This window comes from Balearica regulorum, chromosome 10, assembly GCF_011004875.1.
Source record: "Balearica regulorum gibbericeps isolate bBalReg1 chromosome 10, bBalReg1.pri, whole genome shotgun sequence".
Taxonomy (NCBI): Eukaryota; Metazoa; Chordata; class Aves; order Gruiformes; family Gruidae; genus Balearica; species Balearica regulorum.
Window position 1 is genome coordinate 23,322,421 of NC_046193.1, and position 18,319 is coordinate 23,340,739.

The following is an 18,319-nucleotide window of genomic DNA, read 5'->3' on the forward strand; positions in this document are numbered from 1 at the left end:
TTGTGGCGTGGGCGTCTGTACCGTGGGGTCGGGGTATTTGCACAGGGCTTAAAATGCAGTGGAGAAGCTTCAGCCAGAACGTATCTGCTCCGATACAGATGGCAAAGGCAATAACGCCGTCTGACGTCCGCCTTGCCCTTGGCTCCCTTTGCCTTTCCTTCCCTCTCCTTTTAATTTTTCACAGCAGCAGTTTAAACAAGTTATGTGGAATAATTGCCTTGAATTTCGATCAAAGGAAATTAGTTCATAGGAGGATATGTTTTACTTTGAAAATTGATGAAAACTTTCCATATTTCGTATCGTCTGCTTTTGGTTTCAGTTCATGGATGGGAGTAGGAGTGTTGTGCGTAGAAACAGTGCAGTTACCGCTGGGAATACACTGCTGTTAAATTTGGCATTTGGAATCTCCCCCAAAGTCTGGAATTTGACTAAAAATTGCTAAGAGGTCTTTAGGATAATTTCTAAAAGTGTCTTATCACCTTTATTGTTTATGCCATTATTTTATTACAATTGCTCACAGCCTGTGCTTTCTGATGTGAACGTGAAAATGGAGTTCTGCCTTCCCTCGGCATAGATTCAGCCGAAACATTTGTTTTCGATGGCTAACTTACCCTATCGAACTGAAATGCCGCATTATAGCTCGATATTGTACCAAATGACATGCCCTGACATCTTCCTTCCCTCTTCTACAAACCGAAGTAAATTGTGCATCAGAAAAAGCATTAGCTCTGAATTATATTGCTGGTATGAGAGTCTTAATGTCCCACTGAAGTAATAACATTATGAATGATCATCATCATTATTTTAAAATTTGATTGGTAATTTGTAATGCAGCGAGGTGCTGGGCTACAGCCCATCGCTCCTGACAGCAGCAGTGCTCCTGAGCACCGGCGTGAGGCGTGGGAGGCTCACGCTCCGCATGGAAATGCGTGCAGGGAGCAGCTCGGTGCTCGTGGCCACAGACTGTGAGCGAGAAGAAAAGCTTCTCCAAGAAGGCACCCTGCGGGCAACGTACCGCAACTTTCTCAAATATTTCTACATGCAGAACTTCTTCATTCATGTCATTTATATTTATTTAAGTATGGAAAAATTTCCCTGATTGGGATGGATAAGATATAGAATGAGAAAATGAAAATGCATTTAGCCCACCCCACCTTATTTCTAGACAAGATTCAATACAACACGTCTCCGTAGTTAACAATGTTGTTTCTAGCGAGTGACCTGTGTTGGCGTGGTTCCGGGCAGGATGCAGTGCTGCTGAGCTGTACTGCTGGGAAGGACGCCCACGGTGCTGCGCAGACACTTTCTGCCGGGATGCAGGCCGTCTCGAAGCGGTACGCGCCCAGCCGGCGGGAGCGGCCGAGTCCCTTGCTTTTCCCCAGAGAAGAGAGGGGTCGGGTCCTTACGCAAAAGTGGTGTCACTTCATTCGGGTGCTGCCTCCTGTGCTTGCCCAGCCCCTGGAGCTGCTGCCTCTGCCCTGGAGGGTTGCTGTGGTTTGCTTTTGAGGAGACCTCATCAAACTGTACGGGGAACCTAATGGAATCGCTGAAACAGCGCGATTCAAGTAACAGCGCGATTCAGTAACAAGCATTGCGTTTAGACAGTTCGCTGTTTTACTTCTTGCTGCTTGCATTGAAGAACGTTAGAGAGATTCACTTCGGTCGTAACAGGCCACGTCAGGTTAATGTAGGAATAAGTTGGAAAAAAAGCAGTTTGCAGTACCGTGCATTACGGTAAAAATGTGCTTTTATAGGAAAGGATTAACAGAAGAAAACAACGGTCTTTGCAGAAGAGAATAGTGCTATAGTTCATAGCTGTGATTCTGCCAAGGGAGCCCTGCCGAACGCGCTGCCGGCGTCACGTTGCGTGCAGCAATGGCGTCTGGGCTTGGATTGGGAGCTCCACCGAAGATACTGTCCTGTACAAAACCACGTGGTACTAATATTGCCAGTGCCGCAAGACTTAGGGACTTAGAATTAACAGATGATAAAACAAGGCTTTTGTGTGTATATTGTCACGAACCAGGTTGTTCATAAGTTTCAGAGTGATTCTCGAAATGAAATACGCAGTGCTGAGTATTTAATAGTCTTGCACGGTGCCAGCGAGGTTGCTCTGCTGACAGCAACCGTCGGCGTGGTCGCCCCATGGGTGCTCCCGGTTCCAGCAGTACCAAATCCACCCGTGGGTACGGAATATTTCCTGCTCCAGCAGAAGCACCTGCACTCACCTGGGGCAGGAAGAGGTGGACCCCAAAGAGAAATGGAAGTGCTTTGAATACGCGGAGGCATCTGCTCTGCCGAGAGCGCCTCGGCGGGTAACTCCGCCTGAAAAGGAAATTGCAACACTTGACTCTTTTCACTTATTAAACACAGCTTTTAATTCAGATAGCTTTACACTCAAGGAGACTTAATGAAGTGATATAAGGGTGATGTCACCTTGGATGTCATTTATCAGAATGTAGATTACTCGGAGAGGTTTTCTAATGATCTGCAAGTGTAATCGGTCTGAAGGTACAGCCCAGATGATGGCTCAGACAATGACTGGCTCTAAAGAAGATGCTGGGAGAAAGCTCCCTGCAAGCTGAAGTGACAGAAATCTAGCAAAAGGGTTTGAAAAAGAGGGACAGTTGTGTTTAGAATTTAAATTGGAACAGGAGAAAATGCCTCAAAGGGACCCAGATTCCCCTTCCTGGGCAGTGTGTAGGCAGGAGCAGTGTCAGGACTCTGCTGAATCCTCATCCCGTGGGCACGATGCTCTGAGGGGGCTTGCCCCATCAGCAGGATTTTACTGCACAGAGATTTGGTGGCTCAGAGAGGCCAAATCCCTTTTAAAATGTAAGGAGCATCAGCCAGGGAAGGCTGTTCTATGGACCGAGTTTATCTTATCTGACAATGTCACAAGGTAGGATTAAAAGCCAGTGAAGGACAGAGGTGTCCTGGGTAAAAATAATAAAATAATAATAAAAAGGTAGTAATTTGGGTGTGTATATACACCTACACTTGCTTCTAAAGCTGGGGAGAGAATACCTCATGCACTGACGTGCGTCAGAGACTTGATATGAGCTCAGGGAATGTCCTGCTGCATCTCCGTGTGCTTTGGAGACAGCTGTTGTGCAGGGAGGGAAGAAGGGTCAGATTTCCATTTAAGACAGGAAGAGGTGAAAGCAGCAAAGCAATAGTTATCCTGTATGTTTATATTTTACCATAAAGTTGTCACATGTGCCGTACGTCTGTCAGAATTTCCTGTAACTGCTTTTCGTATGGGGGGTTTACCCTTGGAAGGGGAAGGAGCAACAGGGAGCGCCGAGAGCTGCGCTGGGTCTGGGCTGTCGCAGAACAAATGGTGTCCGGAAATAGAGCGTGAGGCCGAAACGCCGGGAGCCCAAGTCTGGGCAGCCAGGGTTTGGTGTGTCACCCCAGAAGACAGGACAGATAATTCTGGCAAACCACTTAATTTTCTGTGGTTTGGTTTAAAATGATACCAGTAGCTGGGATTTTTTTAAGGTTTTGGGTTTTGTTGGGGGTTTTTTTTGGGGGGGTGGGGAGTGGAGGAGTGGCTTGTTTGGGGGGGGGGGTTTGTTTTCTGTTTTTTTGGTTTTTTAACGATAAGGAAGCTAATACCAATATCCTGTCTTTTTTTCACCAGCAGTCAAGATGGCTTGCACTATGAGGCCATATGTTAGGGAAAGAAAAATAGTGACAAACAAAAGATGTAGCAAATAGCAGAGCCTGAGGATATCAGAATATTATTTATAATTTGACTACAGAAAGTGATCTAGTGCTTTAATAGATTAGCAAAGTGCAATTTACTATGGAAAGAAAAATAGTTTCCAAAATGCTATCAAAATTCCACATCTCAGGAAAAAAATAAATTGTCTGAGATGTTTCAAGCAACTTAATGGCAGATGGCCAATATCTAAAGCGGTTTTTTTAAAACAAATGCCAGGAGCCATGGTGTGTGTGATTCACTTTTTATGAGAACAGCTTTATGGTGTTCATTAGGATGAGTATCTATTGGACTTGAGGGTGTCAGAAGACCTTAACCGTTCACTGTGCCGTATAAATCATGTCAGGAAGAGGGGCTGAATTTAGACTGATTCCCGCTGACGGTGTTGAGGCTGGGAGTGCCGAAGGTGCTCCAGCTCCCGCCCCGCTCAGGGTTCAGGGCGGCAGGTTTGTACCGCTGGCGCAGAGGCGAAGGAAGCTGCCCGGCGCTCGTCCCCCGCTGCTCCCGGCTCCTCTCGGCACCCTCTTCCTATCCGAGCTAAGGCTTGTACGTATCGCTGCATCTGGGTCCTACGGCAAATAGCAAGAATTCCTCAGAAAAAGCAGGTTTAGGAGGGTCTAAACCATCCACGGTACGTTTTTATTTTGTGCAAGAACCTGCAGCTTGAAAAACCTTCTCTCTTGTTGCAGGTGTGCTCAACAGGAGCGTACCTTGAAACACCTTTCCAAAGCTACGCAGGGGCTGAGTGGTGCAGTCAGCTCCGTTTAGTTATCAGCCAATTTTCCGTGCATCGAGATGAATTTTTTCTGCAGCTCTGCTTCATAAAGGCGGGGGAACCTTATCATCTCTGTGCAAAATGCAAAGACAAATTGACCGAGTTGTAAGCTCTGTGGTTGAGCAGCTAAGACTGTGGAGGTCGAGGCTTTGTTGCTGTCCTTCTAATTATTATTTTTTTTTTTACAGAACAAGTTTATTAAAAAAAAAAAAAGCCTTTTTTTTTCCTTTTTCCTAAATCTTGGCCAATGATATTAGATCTTTCTGCCTGACAAAGTCCTTTTGTTGATGCCCACTGTTGTCATCTACCAGAAGACCTGCCTAGGCAGCAGTCCTAAACTGTAGTCTAGTCCTAAGCAGTGGTTAGTCAAGGTGCTGACATACAGAAGTGCTTAGCATAAGGCTGGCTGTCAGGAATCCTCTATACAAATTGTCAAATTATTTGCTTTAAGTCATATACTCGGCTCGGGTGCCCTTTCTCAGCTGCCACTGGACACAGCAGGATTTACCTGCCCGTGACTCAGGGTGGATTTTCACCCAGGATTTTGTGATGTGTGATTGATGACAGAGGCACGAGCCAAAAAGCTTTTGGTTAGCTCTTGTTACAGAGATTGCTCTGTGCGTTTTCTCCTCCAGCTCTTAGGGATGAAATGTGTGTTAATGCGTGCGTGTGAAGATGTATAATATTTCAGTGCAAAATTGATCTTCTTTTGCTTGCCCTGCAAGCTACGAATAAGGTCAAAGGACAGATCAGGATGGGAAATTTATCTTCTCAATTACACCCCATGCTCTGATGCAGGTAAACACGGTGTCTAGGTAGCTGGTTTCCTGCTTTGCAAGCATGGTCTGCCTCTTCCTCCCTTCTTTCTCAGGACACCTACACAATGTTTCCTTGCTCGCGAGTGGCTGATCTGTACTTTTGTAACATGTTTCCATTGACAACTTCTGCTTTTTCTTTTCTTTCTAATGGTGATTGTCTTTCAAGTTGTCTGTGATCTTGGTTATAGGCTCTCTCTCAAATTGCAGTGTTCAAGAGGGGAAAAAAAAAATCCAAGATGCATCTCATGAGTGAAGCAATATGCTCTCCAATAAACTGCTTTTTACCAAGTCCAGCTCATCTTCGGGTGACTGCTCTAACGTCTCTGGGCCCATACAGCTATAGCCGTAGCTCAGAGATACCAAGACTTGCGTGAGGATGCATGGTTAGCCAATGCTTGACTTCAGTTTGAAACCCAGGGTTTCTGTTCTTTTACTAGATTGCATTGCATCTTCTTTTGTAAATACTTCAACAATCTTCAGACTGCCTAAACATACCAATGCTAACACCCATGAGAAAGAAAAGTCCACTTTTTTCTCTGAGAAATGTGATGTGCACGAGTTTAGGAGCAGATGAACCACGTTATGCACTAGCTTGCAAGTTGACTGGCTCTGCGCAACTCTTTCTAAACAAAATATTTTCCATATAATATCAAATTGTCCAAGTATGCATTATAGCTTAATGACCTCTCTGCTTTCATTTCAAAAAGTTAATCTCATTTAGCATCATAGTACTTCAAGATATATATACCTGAAATTCCTAAGAGACCCCTGCGATGCTTGGTTCAACCAACATTAAACCAACTTTGAAGAGTTTATTCTCAAGGTAAACCAGTTTTATGGATTTCTAAACTCTCTTATCTTTCAGAAATACATTTCTCAGAATCGCTTCCATTTCCAGATTGCCAAGTGATTTGCCAACAAAGCCCCGTGATTCAGTGACTGTCGTCTTGCTATTTACGTACATATTCCTCTATTTGCAAACTGCATTTTTATCCAAATGCTCAAATATAACGGTAGCTCCAGTTTAGGCCTTCTAATCTTTACAAAATGCTGCTTCTATACATTTGCTTGATCACTGCTGCGCTGGCAATTATTGCTACAGAAAGCTTTTTTCATTTGCACGTTAGCAGTATGAAGCTGTAAAGTGTCTCTGATTTACATCAGTGTCGGCTAGCCTGGTGCCGATTTTTTTTTTTTATAACTGTAGTACTTCAGCATCAGAATATAAATGAGACCTATTGCATATGTTTTAATAGGAATGTTGAATGCACAGAAAACATCTCAGGTAAGAAAATTAGGTCAGTTTTCTAATCTAAAATTTATTCCCTTAGATACACACCTGAGAACAGAAACTGTTACAGTGCGTTGACTCAGTGTGACTGAGGAAAAAAGTCGTTGTCTGACAGATGGAAGTGGATGTAGCTTCAAAAAACTCATTTCATAAGGCTTCCTGTAAACTGTTGAATTGTGATAATGATGATGATCCTTATTATGTAATATTGCTATGTCTGGTGGTGGAATAACAAATATTCAGTAGGACTTTCTGCTGCATTATGCTCCTTTTGGTTTTCACTTTAGTACGTACGAGTGAAGACCAGTTGCAGTACAGGATTTTTTTGTTCTCCTCGATGAGGAATACGTTGTAAGGCGTTGTGACAGCCTGGTTTCCAAAGCTGAGTTAGGGAATGTTAGCTGATTAGGCATAGTGAAAGCTGACTACATCTGCTTTCAGTGGGTATCGGTGGTGTTACTACAGTCACTAAGTACAGCTGTATCTTGGGGTGTCTCTGTATATCTACTGTTGCAGGTGTCTGACTGTGGGTCAAGTGCATACCAACTGAAGAAAAAAAGCCTTTCTAGTTAAAAAAAGGCTTCCCTGCTGGTTACTGGCATAGAACAATTGGTCTGATTTCCAAATTTGTTGTGCAATATGATGTTATCTCTCTCCATCAGGGTTGCAGGAGGCTGTAGAGCTATGCTGACCCTGACGATCGCAGTGGAGATGAGGGAGAGGTTCCTGTAGCCCTTAGAACTAAGGCAGAAGTGGCATGCACCGGCGTTAGGGAGCCGGGTGCTCTGCGCTTCCCGGGCTGTGCTGCTGCCCGGGCTCTGCCAGCTCGCTGCAGCCTGCGGGGACGATGTTCAGGCTGGAATTTTACCCTAGTGCAGAAGGATGTTCTTGCGTGGTTAGCAGTAGAAACTTGAAAGTCCATCTGCTTTCCCCAAGAAAATCCATGGGGATTGGATTGATGGTCTTGAGATAAAAGCTTTTTTCTATAATGAGATCTTCCTAATTAGGATGGGCTGGATAGATGACTGTAACTACATGGCTGTATTATTGGATCTCGTATTGCTTTGTAAAATGACAATACATGGATTATATTGCAAAGAGGCCTGATTGTCATACTCTGCTTGTTTAAATTACAATATTTACTCTAGCACATTGTTAGTTTTTCTCGGGCTCTAGTACTCAGCTACTTTCAAATAAAGAGCTTTTTTGGAGAAGCCTTCAGACTTTACACCTCCGGTGTGTACAGTAGTGTCTATGCCATGAGTGAATATCCGAGGAGTAGTAGCTCTGATCTTATTCTGGAGAGCCCTGGACGTATGTACTTGTCTATTAAAGATGACTCTGTTTGGTTTGTGCTATTGTGCGTGTTTCCGGAGTGCCGCGAGTACAGCCGTTGCAGCTGCACAGGCCGAGCTCTCTGCACTGTTTGTAGCTGGAGGAAGCCTCAGTGCCGTTATGAAATAGCACGTGTGGCGCTCACACAGTTACAGACTAATAATGGTAGCTGTAGCATCATGGATGTCTCTTCGCTCACAGGCATCAGGTTCCTAATGATGCTAAATATGCTGGAGATGGATGAAGAGTATATATTTTTCTGTCAGCACTTAACCAGCTGCTGAATTCTAACTTGTACAAATAATAGCTGCTTGTTTGAGACTGTGAGCGTTCTGCAATCTTTAAATTAAATCTCTTGTTAATGATGACTATCACCGGGTTCTCAGCAGTACTATTATGTGAGTTCCTTTGAAAATGTGTTTAATCCTTCAGAAACTGAACCAGTGTCTGAATTCATCTAAAGTAAGCACCAATGAAGTGGGATTTTGATGTCTGTCTGTATGAATTATATGCCATAAAAATTGCCCTTGCAAGACTATTTATACATCATAACATATCCCCTACATTATGTGATGATCAACGATGGGTCCAGAAAAACCAGCTGAAGGAGAGATGTTGAGGAAATGGAATGTGAAAAACGAAGTTGACAGGTCCTTTTCCGTACAAGGAGGTGTTAGGCATCACTTTGATGGAGATGCAAAAAGTGTGACCAGGAGTTCTTAAACTTGCATTTCATTCCTATGTCATCTGAAGGAGATTGTACAAGAGGACTTCTTTCTCTCTGTCTTCTCACTACTCTGGGCTTAGGGCTTTTTTTCCTCTCTTTGTTGCAGTATTTTTCTCTTGCGCAGATTTGCCTGAAGCAAGAGACCTAGCTGCTCAGTCTCTTAGGAATCATGATGATGAGCACTTGAGACTCTAGTAGGAAGTGAGGTTAAATTATTTGTCATCACCTTCAAATAGATCTTTTGGAAGCAAAAAATGCTCATGTCAATAAATTGCTTTTGTGTTTCATCCTTCTGACATCCCAAGGTACTCCATTTCAAATCCATGGAACAAAAGTGCATTCTCTTGAAATCACTTTGTGTGCCTGTGTATCGGGTGTCAGCTACTTCATTGCTGAAGAAAATAATGTTATTGCACGGCTCATGAAGATCACCAAGTTAAAACAACAAAAAAAAAAGCAACTTTTAAAGAGCAGGAGTGCATAAGAAGAACAGAAGATTCGCACATCACGGTGCAAACGGGGTTTATGTTTACCTCTTGCTTTCGGTGTCTTCTGAGAGCATGGAGGGCTGCGTGGTTCCTTGCTGCACCCACCTCCTGAGTTCAGCTGCTGGTCCTTTCTCTTGTACCAAGCTTCGCTCCCAAGACCCCCCACGATGTCCTAACGGGGCTGGGCTGGGGGCTCGGGACGGCCCCTTTGCCGGGAGGCACACGCAGCACCTGTATTCCTGCTTTTACCTGCAGGAAGCTGATGACTTCTGTGGGTCTCCTTCTCTTCCAGGAGTAATTAGTAATTGAATTTCTGTACACCCGTATATGCAGGAGCTATTCCTGAAGCACACGGTAAAACTTTCTGCTTGGCTTCTTCAGCTAAACCTAAGAGGGGAAATACTTGCCACACTAACGTTGCAGTTGGAATTAAAATTGTGACCATCGCTTAGGTTTACCTCTGTCTAAAAATGGACTTTGGGCCTGATTTGCTCCTCACTGGGTTACTACGATGGTAGTTTGAACTAAACTAGAGGGAACACTCTGTTCAGCCAGGCCCATTGATTTGGATATTTTCAATATTATTATTTTTAGTGTTGAAATCTGAAGACTATTTGACATATGTAAAATACAGCAATTGCTTTGCCGGTTCTTTGCTAGTTCAAATTTGGGCTGAACTTCTAATTGCAAGAAAGTCCCTTTAAAAGGGCAATTACATTTGACTCCATAGCTGGACTTCACACAAATTCTTGATGTTTAATAGTGAACTAAATGCCTGCTTTCAGTAGAGGAAAGCATTCTTGTTACTGGAAATTCTGTTAAGCTTTTCAGATCTTTGTTATCTTCATACTTGCACTCTTAACATTGCTTTTGGGGTTTTTTAAGTGGATTTTGCTCAGGTTCCTTTCACAGATGTCTTCACTGCTAAAGGTTTTCTTTCTGCTGTGCATCTGGCCAGCCACGCTTCTGGAACTTAATATGCCTAATCAGTATTGTTTGTGTGCAGCATTTCAATCCCAGATTCACTTCCCTTGGCATGCATTTCTGTTGCATCGCTAATTTGGTTATGTAGCTGAGCTGAAACCACTTAAAAGCGTTTTCCTTGTCAGGGCCTGGAAATGTAATAAGGTCTGTAATCAATGAGGGGAGTGAAATGATGAAAAGGATAGTGCGTGGATCTTCACCGTCTGGAAACTCTCATACCTTGCTGAATTATTTGCAGGATCTCAAAGTTTCTAGTGTAGCTGAGATTTAGAATTGAGGGGCATTGGTAGAGGGCATCTCAAACATGATATGCAGGTTGAGTGGATCAAATGTCAATGGTGCAGTTTGGTAATTGCAGAGGGAACCAAAGAAGGAGGAGAAGTGTCGATAACTGAAGGTGTTCATATAGGGGGATTTTATTTTTGCTTATCTTCAAGTGAATCTTTTTTGTGGACATATTACAACATTCTTTGTGCTTGTGGAATTTCTGTAAAAAGATGGTGATCTCTCTGTGCTTATTTATAATTCTGGCCCACCACCTCTCTACTCAAAGGAAAAAAAAAAAAAAGTGTTTGGGACTCTGTCTTTTTCTCATGAGCTAAAAAAAGACCTGAAAAACTTTGCTCATAGGCTGGCTGCAAAATGATTCAGCCGGATAGCTGGATCAAGGCAGTGCCCCAAGGGCGGGCAGGCTGGCGAGGACCTGGGCTGCTCCCTGATGACGGCTTTCTGCAAACCCAGCACTGCCGTGCGGGGAGGTGGCTCGGGCTGCCCCCGACAGCAGGGTCCAGGGCCGGCAAAGCTGCTGTTCACCAGGCCAGGAGGTACGCAAAGGTGTCAGCTGGGCAGCAACAGGGACATGGGCTTCTTGCCTCTTCGAATCGTCAGTTTTCACAGTCATTAACAACTTAATTTCCTTATTGGTATCAATCAGCTGATTTAAATTCACTCATCCGTATCTCTAATTAAGGTTGTTAGCAAAGGAATTTTCCCCACTTGTATCCACCAACCGAGCATTTACTTTGATTGAATGTCTCTCAAATATTTGTAAGAGATGACTCTGAGGACTGGTTTCTTGGAGCTCTTGGCAGTGCCCAGACCTGCAGGAAGGTGATCAAGACCAATGTGACGTTAGGAAGAAGTGTCCTGCGGCAGGTGGAAAAAGTGGGATGTGGTGTGGCCGCCCTTGGAAAATAATAGATTGTATTTCTGCCACTTTCATCGTTGCGGCTCAGAACACTTCACGAGCGGTAATTACGTTTCACGAAACCCCGGTGAGATAGGTGAGTATGATCACACATTTTGCAGCTGGACAGATTGAATCATGCAGGTGTTACTTGGCCATGGTAAAGCAAGAAGTTAGTGGGCAGTTTCAGGAAAAAAGAAAAAATCAAGGATTCCTGATTCTTAATCTGTTGTGCCTTGTTTCAGGCTCTGAAAGCACTGTTTGGGTGGCTGCTTAATTGCAGTTATCTGCTCGCGCAACAATAAAAGCAAGACGACCACCTTCTTGCCTGGTTTTACAGCCATATTACCAGGTTACATATTCATCTCGGGTCTGAGAGGGAGGGAACGGTTAAGGCCTACCACTTAAAATGTTTAGATTCACCTTTTTTTTGTCTCTGCTATTGAGTTCTTTTGGGTCTTTGTGGTTTAATTTCTGTATTCTGATTTTCCACCTGCAGAATGCCGTCCTTCTCTCAGACTTTTTTTATGCCTTGGCCTGTCGGATGAGAAGATCTCTGAGGCAGAGTTTGCAGTTTCTAACGCGTTGGGCACTGCAACAATCAAGGAATGACTTTCAAAGCACTGCTTTCCCCCATTGCAGTTGGGATTCCTTAAGTTCTCCCCTGCTAAAATATTTTAAAGGCAATCGGTGGATTCTGAAGGACATTTCAGTCTCTGCAGGCTGGGGGGGAGAGGGGGTGCATAGTTAACGCAAACACGCTGGGCTCCCCGAGGTGGCGTTAATAGCAGGCATGTTCGCGCAGTTCTCTGGAGTGCTTCTTCGGTTGCATCTCTGAAGTGATTCTTTCTTCCCTCAATCTGGCTCTGTCTTTCAATTAGAGACTGGGATTTGCAGCAGAACAAAACAGCAGACTTTAAAATACCAGCTGTGCTTTATTTTAAATGCTTTCTTCTTTCAAAGACATACTTTGGGAGCATACGGAGTCTGGTGTTTTCTCTCTCCAAGATAGTCCCTGTAGGTTAGAGTTTCAAGTTTGTGGTGATAGTAGGATTTGTTTCTCTGGATTATGGTAGAATAACTTGCAGGAAGAAGTGTTGATGATTTTACTAGCAAGAAAGAAGTTTTGGTTTTGTTTTGATTAGTAAAACCATGACTCAAAAGGTTTTATTGTATGGACTAAAACATGCAGTTCTTTAAATGTGCTCCAAGAGGATTCATTTGTATTTGATATCAGGAAAATACTGTTCCTTACTGTCCTTCTGTGTGTCTGTATATGTGTGTGTGTTTTTGTTTTTAACGTGCAGGACAGGAAAGAATTGGCAAAGACTCCCACTATGAGCAGGAGGGGAAGGTCCAGTTCGTGATCGATGCCGTGTACGCCATGGCCCACGCGCTCCACCACATGAACAAGGACCTCTGTGCCGACTACGCGGGGGTCTGCCCCGAGATGGAGCACGCGGGAGGCAAAAAGCTGCTCAAGTACATTCGCAGTGTCAACTTCAACGGTGAGCTGAGGCTGCTTCTTCAGTAGCACATTGACTCATGTGGCTTTTTGCCATTTAATTTCAGGGTTGTTTTTTTTTTTAATTCAATGCAGATCAAGAATTTTTTTTATTGTTTTGCTACAGTTTGTAGCAGAAGACCATGTTTGTTTAGTATCTGTTTGAAAACATCATGTTTTAGCCAAGGCAAATAGGCTACAACTGTCCAAAGACAGAAATCGCTGCTGCTGTTTTAGGATACCTTCCAGAAGACTGATTTCCTGTGGGAGAAATAGCTGGGTAAAAGCCTGAGCTTCTCTCTGACTAAATATGCCCCTTGAAACCCCAGAAGTTTGTTAGCATAACACATCATTCTTCCACTTTTTTTATATTGTTTCCTGTACTTGGAGAAAACTGACTGGATGAAATTCTGGTACCCTGAACCCAGCTTAGCTGCATGCTCGAGAGAAGGGAGAGGACAGCTAAAGGGCCAGGTCTGCTTCCAGAGCCAGAACTATGTGGTTTAGACAGAGTAGTTACTCCAACCTTCATTCCTCTAGTAAGACTTCAGAGGAGACGAAACATCCAGAGAATGTGGATGGGAGAGTTTTATCTCTTTGCTTATCATTAATCCACCTACGCTTCCCGAGTCTGGCAGTGATGGTTGCACTACCAGCCCGCTGTTTCATACAGTACAATGGGCTTTCATGTATTTTTCTCTTCCTTGCAGTGTATGAATATTGGCAAAATTTCCTTGTCTCTATATGTTTTACTGTAATTTTATTAGTTTCATTAACAAACATTCGCCTGCAGCCAGCCCAGAGGCACCAGAGCACATCACTTACAGCAGGTAACATTACAGCGACCCGTTATTTCCCCTTCATAAACCTTGCTAATGTGCTTACCGGGAGGTCTCGCTGCTCTGCCCTAGCTCTGTATAAGATAGAGCACTGACATTTAACCAAAAATTGGACCTCCAAATCCATATTTAGAACAGATTTAGGGAACTACTGAAAAAATAGCCTTTGAAGTGTGCAGGGCTGCCTGGGAAGAGGAGTTTGCACAAGCTTCGTGTTGTCACTGGGCAGCGTGGGAAGGCATTCCCTGCTGCGATCTGCTAATAAACATTTTTATTAATAAACTTAACAAAACCCACACATAGCCAATAGGACCTGAGAGATTTAAAGGCAGGCACGCAGATGATATTTCATGGTCAAGCTTGGTCATTTGTGCCAAGGATATTTTTCCTTCCTGTATAAATCATCTCATAAACAGCAAGGTGAATATGAGGGCATTTTAATTTCTTTCCTTGAAGTAATTGGTGTTAACTATAGCCGGGAGCAAATTTTGAGATGAATGATCTGAGAAGGTCTGGAGAGTTCTACTTTCTTTATTTTGGAAGGTTAATTGTAAAGGACAAAGCTCCTGTAGAAGTACAGCATTCATGTACGGTATTGCACTTGGGCCATTTTAGTGCTGGAGAGCAGCTCATACATGGTCATCTCTAGACAGTTCGTGCATGTAAACATGCGGTCATCTAATCATTTTAATAGAGCTGAGAAATAACTTATGAGAAATTGGATGTCCAGCTAATGTTGCCTGCTGTCTGGCCCCAAGAACTGGCTTGCACCAACTTCGATTTCCTTATTGGTGTTTCCTTGGTCAGGCTGTTACAAGATGAGTTTTTTCCTCCATTTGATATACGTGGCTGTATGGTGTTTGTTCTTGGCTTGTATACATGTAACTATGTCCAGCACGGGAACTGAAGCAGTGGTTTGCTTTTTAGCACGGGAAGGAGTATGGTGGTAAAACTGAGATAGCTTTAAAGCTTTTTAATTTCACTTGGCTATCTGGGTTTAGGCATTTTTGGTGGGAAAAGAACCTTTTAAGGTTCAATATCCAGGGGCAGTTTAGCTTTTTCTTGTCATATTCATAGTGAGTAACTGCACACGTGTTTGTGTGCCCAGGCTCCATGTTTGGCTGCGACCCCCCTGGGGCTCGTTCCTCGGGCTGTGGAAAGATGCTCTGAAGCCAAGTTTCTTCTCGTTATTATATAAAAGTAAATTCCCAGAACTGCTGTGGTTCAGTCTTCCTAGCGGCACAGGATAAACAGCCATCATGTAACTCACCAGCCTGAAAAATACAGAGGGATGAGGGAATGGAAGAAGCAATGAGAGGGGCTTTGGCTGGTCTGGGTGCTGTACTCCTGTTGATAAAGCCTGGGAGCTCCTGGGACATGGGTGCTGGTGCCTACGTGTTCCTCAGCCGTCATGTCATGGGCAGGGACAGATAAATGTGCTGCTGGGCTTGTGTCAGCTGTCTTGGTTTTAGCGTCGATCTTAACCTGTCCTTCCCTTACTCACCGGTGCAGCCGTGCAACTCCATCTCATGAAGGTTGGCACTTGGAAAGTAGTATTTAATCTATGCTTAAAATCCTGTTCTCCCAGTCTTCTACCTAAATTTGTAGTAAAAACCCCAGAAAGTAGAGCAGTGGGAGTGCTTTGTCCAAACTGTGTGCCAGAGAGAAAAAACGTAGGCCATTTTCAAGCATCCTGAGCCCCTGAGCTTGAGACCCTGTTTGCATGTAATTGATCTCCCTGTCACCGTGCAGTTGAAATCATCCTGTCTGTGCCTGCCTTTGGAGTCTTGTCTTCCATCAACGTAATGACATTCATGCAGAAGAGCTCAAGCAATTCTTTAATGAAGAGATTGGATTTGTACTAGGAGCTCAGTAAGAATTTTGATATCGTCACACTACCTTGAACAAAAAGGCCCCAAATCTGGAAAACTTAAAACCTCAAGTGCTCATGCAAGTGAGATTTGGAAAAATCTCAACGTGCAAAGCGGTTGTGCTTTTGCCAGTGAAAAAAGATAAATATTCTGTTCATACGAGCCCTTCGGGTCCTTAAACTGCAGTAGACGTGAACTGACTAATAAAGCAACACCTTAGCTAGTTACACCTGTCTAGCACCCTGTCCTTCTATTAATTCATTTCTCATCTTGTGGTGATTAAGGGATTGAAATCCTGCAAATTCAGTCAGATTGTGTCTCTTTTTGAACGCATCGTGCAGGTGAAAGGGTGTCACGTACTCCCTGTGTCTGTGTAGTGAGAAAGCAGCTTATTTGTTGGGAACCGAAGATGAATTAAATTGTCATAACCTCTGAATGCGCAAGAAGTTGCAGTCTAGAGGCTAATACTTAGTTTCTGAAGCGCTCACTGGAGCTGAGCAAAATTTTTTCCAAATCATAATAGAAGGAAAATAAATCCTAAATCATCAGAAAACAACTAAACAACCATATGTTTTAGTAATTATTTGATTTCTTGATCTTCTAATAAATAGGATCATTTCTGAAAACAGTGTTTATTCCCTGTAATGAGGTTTTTATACATTACTTTTTATTATTTTTCATAAGTGCACAAAGAAACTTGAATTGCAAGTGGAGACTGAAATGCTGTAGCAATTTAAGACAGGACTGAAGGGTGCCTACAGACAGGTGGTGTGAGAAGAGCACCAAAATGTGCACCAGAGCCCACACAAAGGTTAAAGAAGGTTTGCACTTACTAAGCAGATCCTTGGCTGGGAGTCCCGTTACTCCAACTTCAAAGTCAGGAAATGGGACGCTTCTGCTTGACTTATGACCTGAGATTATCACAGTTCTTTGCGCTTCTATATATATTCATCTTCCCTACAGATCCCAGACTTTTCACAGCTTTTTTTTCTGTATCATTTTAAATGTGTAAATGGTGATGTACCTGAAAATAGCAACAGGTGTTTCCTACTATCAGGTATCCATGTCCATGCACGTCCCAAGGTCCATGTCCCAAGGGACTGTGCCTTTAGGCCTCTGGAGATGACCCAGCAGACGATGCTGTATCATGCAGTGTTGCTGTGGAGTCTGCACATCCAAGTGCATGCACTGCTGCTATGGATTATTTTAAATGTCAGTGTTTAAAAGCTGTCTGCATGCAGCTACACAAAGCAATAATTAGCAGTAACCTACAAAAAGTTTTCTTGCTCCTGCAAAACACAAACAGTGCATTTTTGAGCCATAGCTCTTGATCCATTCTCACTTTAGGCCCTCTTAGGTCCGTAACAGCACCTATCCTTCACCTTGGCCTTCTGCTTATTGACCCTGTTGTCCGCTGCCCACCTCTCGGGCAGGACATGGGGTCCTGCCAGCCCTGTCTGCAGGCAGGTGGGCAACCTGCTCTGGGTGCCTCACTGGGGATGGAGAGACTTGGCTTTACCCCGTGCACCACGGTGGGGTGGCCATAGCTTAGCCAGAAGGGTTCTGGGCAGCGTTGCCACCTGTGAAGGTGACCGTAGACGTGCTCTTGGCTGCTTCCCCTCAGCCTCCAGAAGACTTCGGGGCAGCAGGGTTTATCTCGGCACTGTTGACTTTGGCATGGCTGTGATGATGGTGTCTGTTCCTGGTCTGCCTCCTGATGTGCAGACTTGGATGCTTCTTCCTGCCCATGCTGGGGCTTTGTCAGGATATGAGGAATCCACAAATGTCTGTGTTGCATTTTGGGAGCCTCACTTGAGCTCGTACCCCTTCAATTGTACTTTTTTGTCAGCTCGGACAAAACCAAGCTTAACTAATAATATACAGCTTTTTAAGAGTCGTGATTAGCTAAATCCCATTTACCATTTGTGCTGACTTTTTGAAAGAGCCCAGGAATTACAGCCATTTCTTCTTGTTCACTTTAAGTGTTTTCACTGTAAATGTATTCTGGCTACATTAATCTGTAATGACAATTAAATATCTGCCTAGTGCTCATAAGGAACCAGTGAGGGGAGATTTCAGTGGAAGATTTTCCGTACCAGCTTTTGAACTGAATCTGTATCTGATCTCGGAGGATTGTAGGATAGACAGGAAACAATTTACCAGGGCTAGAATGGAAACTATGCTAATTCACTCCTTCAAATCTTTTTTTCGCTCACTGAAATTCAATGAAAAGTGGGAATCATGAAGAAAACCATAATCTTAAAGTTCAATGCTACAACAGGAGAGATTTTTCATTGCTTTAGGGAAAAAAAAGTTACACGGGAGGAGGAAGCTTTGAATATAGATATGCTGGAGTATTGTCATAATCTTCAATCTTGACACAATATTACTCTACCCTACTGAAACCTATTTTAATATGTCTTGAAATAAATGTCACCCTTGAAGTTTTCACCAGGAGATCTGAGGAAATGCAACACTGCTTTGAATTCTCATCTAAGAAAGGGTTCACACCTAATGCCAGGGTAATTAAAATGCAGATGTCCTGGTGAGAACTCACCTGAGGATCAGGAATCATCTGTGCCATCACTCAGTTATCGGAGCCCCTCCAGGATGCAGGCTGGCTTTGCTCAGCTCAGGCACTAAGGAAGGGTTGCGGGGCTATTCTTGCCCCGCCGCTTGCCCTCCTCTTATTTACCCATGTTAGTCACCTTAGTATATGACAAATAAAGTTAATTCAGGATCCTGAACTGTTTCTGACCGAGATACTTTTCAGC

The 18,319-nt window shown here is 43.6% G+C and overlaps 1 protein-coding gene across 5 annotated transcripts in view; it reads left to right on the plus strand.

The window, feature by feature from the left end:
• The window catches only part of GRM7 (glutamate metabotropic receptor 7), a 303,342-nt gene that overhangs the window by 188,585 nt on the left and 96,438 nt on the right, over positions 1–18,319 (plus strand). For all 5 annotated transcript variants that reach the window (XR_012837077.1, XM_075762512.1, XM_075762511.1 and 2 more), the window contains one exon: positions 12,639–12,839. Coding sequence is in view for 4 of the 5 variants with exons in the window: in XM_075762512.1 (XP_075618627.1) it covers positions 12,639–12,839 (201 nt within the window). In the remaining variant the exon portion in view is untranslated. The remainder of the gene's footprint in view (positions 1–12,638; positions 12,840–18,319) is intronic.